The sequence below is a fragment of the Triticum urartu genome, chromosome 1, assembly GCF_003073215.2.
Source record: "Triticum urartu cultivar G1812 chromosome 1, Tu2.1, whole genome shotgun sequence".
NCBI classification, from domain to species: domain Eukaryota; kingdom Viridiplantae; phylum Streptophyta; class Magnoliopsida; order Poales; family Poaceae; genus Triticum; species Triticum urartu.
Window position 1 is genome coordinate 23,536,109 of NC_053022.1, and position 8,528 is coordinate 23,544,636.

An 8,528-nucleotide genomic window follows, 5' to 3' on the forward strand; every position below is an offset into this window, starting at 1 on the left:
ACGATCTTTGGTCTGTTGGTCCTCGAAGAAACAGAACTGCGTATCACTGTCTACTGCTGAAGCTGAGTACATTGCTGCTGGTTCTTGCTGTGCTCCACTACTATGGATGAAGCAAACACTCAAGGACTACGGTGTCAACATGAAGAATGTGCCACTCTACTGTGACAATGAGAGTGCCATCAAGATTGCTCATAACCCAGTTCAGCACTCGAAGACAAAGGACATTCAGATTCGTCATCATTTTCTTCGCGATCATGTGTTGAAGGGCGACATCTCTATTGACCATGTGAAGACTGAAGAACATCTAGCTGATATCTTCACTAAGCCCTTGGATGAGAAGAGATTTAGCAAGTTGCGGTGTGAGCTAAATATCCTAGAATCATCGAATATTCTTTGAAAAGGACACTCATCCTAACACTTATGCAAAATTGATGACTTAGATGTGCAACACATGAAGAAACATTTTTCTTCAATCAATGAAGAATAACACTCTAAGTGTGAAGAAATTAACGAAGAATTTGATTCTCAGAACCCAACGAGAATTGTACCCGGTGTCTGAAATCATCATTCTTATACGGTGGGTCACGCCACCACAAAATGTTGAAAATCTTCAATTGAGTTTTTTCTCAGTTCTTTGAAATTCCTTAGTTGTTTTTCAACTTGCATTGTTTTCACCATTTCCGTCGTTTTTTCTTCATTGGCTATATATATATATGTGAGTTTATGTCCTCTACAGCATTCACTTATTGCTATTTCTTCAAGTTGCTTGTTCTGCTAAGTGAATGTGATCGGACCCTTCCCCCTCTATGCTAAACTCAACCTAGTCTACTCACAAATTCTTCATGTGCGTTCTATTTGAATCTCGTTCAAAATCTTCACTGTGTTCTTGTCAGCTAAAGAAGTTGCGAACGAAACTTTAAAACCTATCTTATCTAAATTTTCGGCTTTGCCGCTCAAACCGTTCCGCATTCTATGCGATGTTTATCTATTCACCCACGATCGCACATGATCGTCACCTCTCTATACGTGGGTGACACATGTCAAGCGAATGAGAAAGGTCAGGGGCACGTTCGTCCTATTTCCTCGGGCGAGCGGTTTTTTCACTTCGGCTATAAATACCCCTCTCCCTTCCTCACTTCACTTTTACTCCGCTCGATCTCACTCCCTCGCGCTAGCTTCCCAACCCTAGCGCCGCCGCTACCACTACAACACAACATTGAATTGGGGGCAATTAACTCCCGGGAGAAATACGAGAATAAGGGCAAATCATCTGCCGGGAATCTTATTACTGCCGGTAGGAATGCATAAGGGCGGAAATTCTGCCGGTAGAAGTTAAGCAACAAGGGCGCACACACTGCCAGCAATGATGTCCACATCTTAAGTCGTAAAATCTGCCGGGAGAACTGAACTACGGCCCGCTATCTGCCGGGCCTGTCCGTGGCGCCAGGCCCAGGTAATTTGGCCCAAACGCGCGCATTGGCGCGGGAGAGCGCGCGACAGACCAAATTCTTTCACCCATCACCCAAAAGAAAAAGAATTACAACCGTGGCCCGAGGGCCTCCACCCGACCTATTCTGCCCCAGATCGAACCCTTCCACCAAATCGAACCCTCGCTCCTCCTCGACCGCCGCCGTCGCCGCCCCCACCCCTCTGCCGTTGACCACACCCTCCCTCTTGGCTGATCTGTGCAACCCCATCGGGATCTATGGCGGCAGTGCTTGGATCTCGGCGTCGCCTCCCTCCAGACGCATCTGGTGTGCGAGATCAAAGTCGCCTCCCTCCCTTCGACACCACCATCAGAACTGCTCGACACCGCCGGTCGCCTCCCTCGCTTCTACACGGCGACGAGCATGGGTGGATTCCCCTCATGGCTTCCTCCCCGCGAACGGCGACGCGGTGCCTCCTCTCCACTATGCACGTACAACACGCTCCTTAGATCTGTCCTGGTGGAAACTCGACGAGGTAAGATCTGTGAACCTCTCCTTCTTTGCTCGATGAGAACTCACGGCGGGATTTGTCCAGTTGTCTGTACGAAGCCAGATTTCCACTTCCACCGAGTTACTACTAGGCTCCAAGTCTTCCTTATTGTTTTTTTTCTTTTTCTACCAAATTGATGCAGGTGCTATTAGGGAAAGGATTGGAGACTGGTTCTAGTAGTGGTTGGTTTGTTCGAGGATTTTCTAGTGCTCATGATTTGCAAATGGTTCAGCCAGGTTAGTGTACTTGTAATCTCATATTTCATTTTGTTATCTTAATATGCAGGTATATGTGCTATGATTTGTAAAATTTCATTTGCTTGTATACACCCTTTTTAGGTACATGGATCAGTCTTTATTTATTCAGGTTCAGACATTGCAGAACTGAATATTTTATAAATGCAGCGCTCTATAAAGTTTTTGGTGCCTGCATCTAGAAGAGCTAAATTTATGGACATGAATGTCGATTTGATATTAAAATTTGCTCTACACAAGTAGCTAATATTTCTACTCTGATTTATCATCTAGCTAAATGTTTCATAGCAGTTCAATACTGAGGTAACATATTTTTTTTCCTATTGGTAGTTGCTAACAAAATACTTATATAGTATTTTTTCGAATGTAGGATTAAACATGTAATATCTTTTGCGGCATTTTTGTTAGCCTATGCCTCGCTCTTCTTAGACAACAATACTAGCAGTTAAGGTACTGTTGTCATCTCTGTATTAGATAGAACTGTTCCTCAGTGCCAAAACATTGTTTTCTTGTTAATAGCACTCATAATTGCCTACTACTGTTTCAGTACTGGCGTCTAGCAACCTTGAAGCCCACAGTCGACCTGTAGGCCACATCTCTCTCAGGTACAATAAAAAGATCGCAGTTAACTTGATGGGTGTATCATTATTGATGCCTCCTAATTTGTGTGATGAGCAAATGTGTAGATTGTGTGTGTAAATCGGATATGCCTTGGGTTATCCTCCATAATAACTCGAGTTTGTAATGTTGTTTCGCAAGAGTTGATTTCTATATGTGTTGCAGAATGTGTTGTTAGAGTAAGAGGATTTAAGTTTCGTGTGCTAGCCACTATGACCTATGAAGATGGATTGGTAGTTTTTTGTTAACTAAACAATATGACATCAGTCTTTATGCCTTTTTATGGGCAAGTGATTCCTGCAATTAGTTACTCCCTCCTTTGGGTGTACATGATTTGCTTGTCACTCAAAACACTTGTTATGGCACACTTACTGGTGAGAAATCCATATGCCTGATGCCTGAAGTAAAAAAATGTACGAATTTTAGTTCTTTTTTCATTGTTTCAAAGTTTCAACCTGACCAGTGACATGTCTATGTTTTTTACAGTGTTGCATGATGTGCTATAAAGCAAGGCAGATGATCTTCTTTTCTCCATTGTCCAACATTGAAGCTTTTCTTGCCCATCAGCACACACCTCATTTAGGTTCATTTCCTATATACTGGTTAGAAACTGCTTCATACTTGCTCTAGGTGTACTTTGATTAGTGTAATCTCCTTGCCCCATCATCGACAAGGTTATATGATTACGAGAGCTTAATAAATTTTGTGATACGCGTTCATTTATTAACTAAATCATCAGCTTGCTCAATAATACTTTTAGGTACTCTAGTGTGTTTATGGCTGATGAAATACGCTTTGTTTAATAGGATTGGAGACATTTCTGATGCTTCGGTGAAAACACCAGACCTATTGTAAACTCAGTCCAGTAATACAAGTTAGCATTTTGTCTTAATCATTCTTGGAACTAAAAAGGAAACCTTCTTCTTGTTTGTTCTACACCACTAATCTGTTTAGCCATCCTTGAGAAAGACTCGATGGTTAGACATGAAAACTTTATTTGTTTTCTCCTTTTGCTTCTCTGGTTTATTTTAAATTTAATCTAGGTTTAGCTGTTTGCAATTGAAAAAATGTTTTTCAGGGCTTCCTGCAAATGTTGTTAGGTACTGTACAACCAGAAATTTAGAAGGGAATCACATTATTGAAAAGGGTTGACAGGAATGGAGCATCACTGCTTAGCACGTCTACAGAAAAAGTGGGCTTCGTATGTACAATTGTGCATATAGCTTAGGTGAACGATTTCTGATTTGCCGAACTCTCTTTATTGTTAAGATAAGGGGAATAACTATATAATGCTAACATTTCCATTACTCCTATAACTATTGAATCTAATTAGATCTGTTTTTATTCTCGTGTTTGCCTGCTATGAAAAATGAGGTTGGGTACTAGTGTGTAAATAGGCAGAGTGATAAAAAGTGATTGCTTCCTTGTGGATCTGTTTTTACATTGTAAAAATTTATTTTTATTCTCATGAATATTGTAGTATTTTGTGTGTATAATAAAAAGTGATTGCTTCCTTGTGGATCACGTGCTAATGTACCCCTTTATACCATTTTTATTTATCTTTAGACTAATTTAACATGTCTTATCTTTTTATAAATATAAAGTTTATTTGCAGATGATAAGTCTTGTGATTGTGCGCCTTCAGCTCCTTTTATAGGCCTTCAAGTACCTGGCACACAGTTATTATGCGCCAATGATAATTGAACTCCACACTGCTTCTGTTCCACTTGGCCTTCGTTTCACTCTTGCGCCAGCGGCGCAATGGGTGGAATCTAGTGTACAAAAGAGTGAACATGTAATTTGTCTTCCTGGACATGGCTGTAGCCATGCGCTGTGCATAACCATTTGTGTAGCTCAGTTTGAAGATACAAAATATTGTTTTCTTATGTAAATTTTGTGTACCATTGTAGCTGAATGCTACTGAACACATGTATGGATGTGGAAGTACAGAATTATCAGTCTATGAATGTTTCTAAACTTTTAAGGTTTTGGATGAGTCTATATGTAACTTTGATTGAAGTGTATATATAAGTTGTGACATTTGTCCAAATTAGCTGACATAGATAATGGATATTAAATTAGAGATATGTTGAACAGTTTGCAAGTGAAATCAACCTGATGGCATATTAACTGCCGGGTAGACATGTTTGTGCCGGCAGTTTCACAGCCGGAAACAATAGTTCACGTGTCACCACCAATCTGCCAGGAGAAAACAAACTGCCGGGAAATGGAAGCGCCGGGGGAGAGAAACTGCCGGGAATAGTTTATCTGCCGGGAGAAGTAATCCTCGGCAGTCGTTCTTGTGGCAGTTCTATCTGCCGGGAGAAACACTGTCCCGACAGTTTTTCTGCCACCTTAATGGCCTTCTCCCGGCAGATTATGTGTCATTGCATCAATGTTGTGGTGTAGTGTACCACCATCGTCGCCGGTGAGGAAGAGCTTCACTGCCTCGACCTCGTTGCCGCCGTACTCACGTTGGAGGCGGATTTCTTCACTCCGCCGCCGCTGTAGCTGTCATCCTCAGCCAAGTTAGGGCGTGGAAGATCTGAACCAACGTGCTTCAAATCTTCACTTCCTAGTTCGTCGTGGGTAATTAAAAGTTATTTTTACTGCCCTTGTTGATTCTGATGTTTTCTTCAAATCTTCAAAAGGTGTTTATTCCTCAACTCTTCACACTCTAAACACCTCACATATCATCTGTTCTTGATCTGTTTCTCTAAGAAACATTTTTCTTTAAGATTCCTTAATTGTGTGGATTTTCAAATCTGTACAACTCTGGAACCTAAGTCAAAGAATGCTTAGTGAAATTCTTCAAGACTCATCTGGTCAATTTCCTCAAACTTTTTCTTTTTGCAAAAACTTCTGAGAATGCATATGACCTCTCCAAATTCTTCGCACCTATACTCTGTTCACAGGTACTCATGTCCGCTGTTGAATCACTGGGTTCTCATCAACTTAAATCATTTGCAGCGTTCCTCGAAGAAAAGTTGCATACCTCTTCAGAGAACTCAATTGTTAAAAACCCCCAGCTGAAGAAAATGACAGATGGCAAGAAACCTCAGAAGGGAGGAAAGAGGCTGGAAGTCAACACTGCTTTTGAAATCCCTGAGGACATATACAAGGATTATTGCACTCCTGATGAGGCCACTCATGGAAAGGAAACCAAGAATGAGCGCAAAGTGCGCATCCAAAGAATAGAGAGGAGATGGGCACGGGAATGCAGGGAATACAGATATGTCACTCCCAAGTATATGAAGAAATTCGCTCTTCATCCTCCATGCCCAAGACCTCCATTGGCACCAGGCCAAGAAGCTGATCCCTCCAGCGTAAAGCGTGGTGAGGATTATCCTGATGAATGGGCCAAGCGCCAGGCCAAGCTTGCCAGAGTTGCTAAGGAAGCAGTGAGGAAATTCAATGAAGACTCTGCTGCTGCCACTTCTGAGGCCTCTGCAAGTAAGCCCGAGAAGGCTATGCCAAAATAGCCGGCTCATAAGCCAAGTGCTTCTACTCAAATGCCCTCTCAGCCAAGTTCCTCAGCTATGCCCTCACGACCAGTTTCTTCAAAGCCCTCACGGCAAATTCCTCAACCCTCACCTGCTCCTCCAAAGTCCTCAGCTGCTCCAACCAAATCCTCAGCACCTATGCATCTCACCACATGCCAAAGGACAGTAGACGTCTCTATTGCCTCAGGAGCATCTGCTAGTTCCTCAGCACCGCTGCATTCTTCAACTGGTCCCACTCTGTTGAAGACCAAGGCAACTGCTGGACAAGGCTCTCGACCAAGTCCTCAAAAGAAGCAGGTCGCTTTTCAAGTACCGTCTGATAAAGACGAAACTGATGATGAAGAACTTGCTGAAATCATCAGGGACAGACAAGTCAGGGCCGCTAGAGCCAAAGGCACAAGTGTGCCTCCGCTTTTGGATCCAAAGTTGATCCTTGATTACATTGATCTCTGGCACAAGGACCCCAACACTCCCATGCCTGATTTCAAGTTGACTCCTGGCCAAAGTCATATGTTGACTCACTTCATTCAAGAAGAGAAATGGAAATTTGAAAAGGCCAGGCAAATCAAGAAAGCGCAGTACAAAAAGGAGCGCTTCCTGAAGAAAAACGTTGTCTCTATGACAACTAAAGAACTCGTCAATATGCAGTCTAAGATCAAGAAACTCAGTGATGAATTTGACGCATACCATGCTGATTGGCTGGGAGCCAAGGTTCGTTTTGTGAGACTCGCTGACAACTTCACCTCCAATGTTGCTGCCCAATCGCAACAAGAAATTCCTCAGGCTGCTGCATCTGCTCAGCCTACTGAAGAAAATGCCAGCACCGCTGATGACTCTCAGGATGCTGAGGAAAATGCTAATTCCAGGGCTGATGACTATGTTCCAGCCACTGAAGAAATTGCCAGGGAAACCACTAGTGTTGTGCCTGAAGAAAATGAAGAAGTCAGGGCAACTGCATCAGTTGCGCCTGAAGAAATTCAACCAAATTCCTCTCCTCGTCCCACGTCTACACCAACTCCGATCCTTCCATCTGCATCAGATGCGAAGAAGACCAAGGCTGCAGAGTGTGCAGCTGTGAATAAAAGAAAGGCATCAACTGCATCAGATTCTTCAGCTCCAAAGAAAATGAAGCCACTGACAAGTTCCTATGACAATCCAATTGATGTTGTTCCTGTCTCATCCATGCCATCAAAGGACCTTGTTCCTTTTGATGAAGAATACGTGATCCCAAGCAGATCAGATGATGACATTCCTTCCGCTGCTTCGTCAGAGCAGTTGGATGAAGAAATTGAAGTGGATGAAATCCCTTCAACCCCACTTATCTTATCGCCCATGTCTCAGTTCACTACTGAAGAGGCCGGTGTTGAAGAAATGGATGAAGAAGAAGATGTGGACATTGGAAGCACTACACCAGTGATGAATGATGACTTTTGGGAAAGTCGGCACCCTAATTCTCCTCTGTTCACACCGCTTCAACAAATTCCTCAGTCCCCTGTTGCCACTGATGTGGACATTGGAAGTACAAATGGGATCTGATGAACCACATGCAACCCCATCTGTTCATGAAGAAATTCCAGCTACTAGTGCTGAAGAAAATGTAAATGAAGAATTGAAGTCCCAGGCTGCCACTGAAGAAGAACCTGAAATTCCCCAGCCTGCGGAACCTGAGATCGAGATCCCTGAGGTTGTGATGCAATTGACTGACACTCCTCACCCCAAGCCAAAGGATCCCTTCTCGAAGAAGCAAAAATTCAAGGATGATGACTTCTTTGGCGAGCATGTATTCTTCACTGACTACAATCCTTATGACTCTGCTCGTTTAAGGAGGAAGCATTTCTGGACTGCAAGACATGCCAACTTCTATTCTTCACTGCTTTTCAACAAGGACAAAATCTTCTACCATGAACATATTCCTCACTAGCCTCTGAATTACTTCACGCCCTGCCCATCAGTCCACCCAGTGAAGGAGCTCGCTGCCTGTACCAAGAACCTGAACTCACTGCTCATTACATGCAAGTTCTAATGAAGCCTCTGAAGCCTGGTCAAGTCTCAAGGACAAAATTCCTTGTGAAGGACTTACTCTATGTGCCCAGAATAGTCTATCGCATTCTGACGAGGACAATGAGTCCTATCAAAGGCCACGACTCATCTGATGAGGAAATTGTTGGCATCATGA

General features: G+C 43.0%; 1 protein-coding gene across 1 annotated transcript; it reads left to right on the forward strand.

The window, feature by feature from the left end:
• Positions 1–1,300: 1,300 nt before the first annotated feature.
• Positions 1,301–4,838, forward strand: LOC125532598. The gene is made up of 5 exons (XM_048696601.1): positions 1,301–1,325; positions 1,448–1,962; positions 2,120–2,213; positions 2,779–2,836; positions 3,336–4,838. The coding sequence occupies exons 1-5, from the start codon at positions 1,301–1,303 to the stop codon at positions 3,343–3,345; spliced, it is 702 nt and encodes a 233-aa protein (XP_048552558.1). The 3' UTR covers positions 3,346–4,838.
• The last annotated feature ends 3,690 nt before the right edge of the window (positions 4,839–8,528 follow it).

Excerpts from the sequence above, each read along its gene's own strand:
- LOC125532598 (XM_048696601.1), top strand. The coding sequence starts at position 1,301 with ATGCATAAGGGCGGAAATTCTGCCG. Across the intron at positions 1,326-1,447 it reads TAAGGGCGGAAATTCTGCCG|GCCCAGGTAATTTGGCCCAA; the intron begins GTAGAAGTTAAG and ends CCGTGGCGCCAG. Across the intron at positions 2,214-2,778 it reads TTTGCAAATGGTTCAGCCAG|TACTGGCGTCTAGCAACCTT; the intron begins GTTAGTGTACTT and ends CTACTGTTTCAG.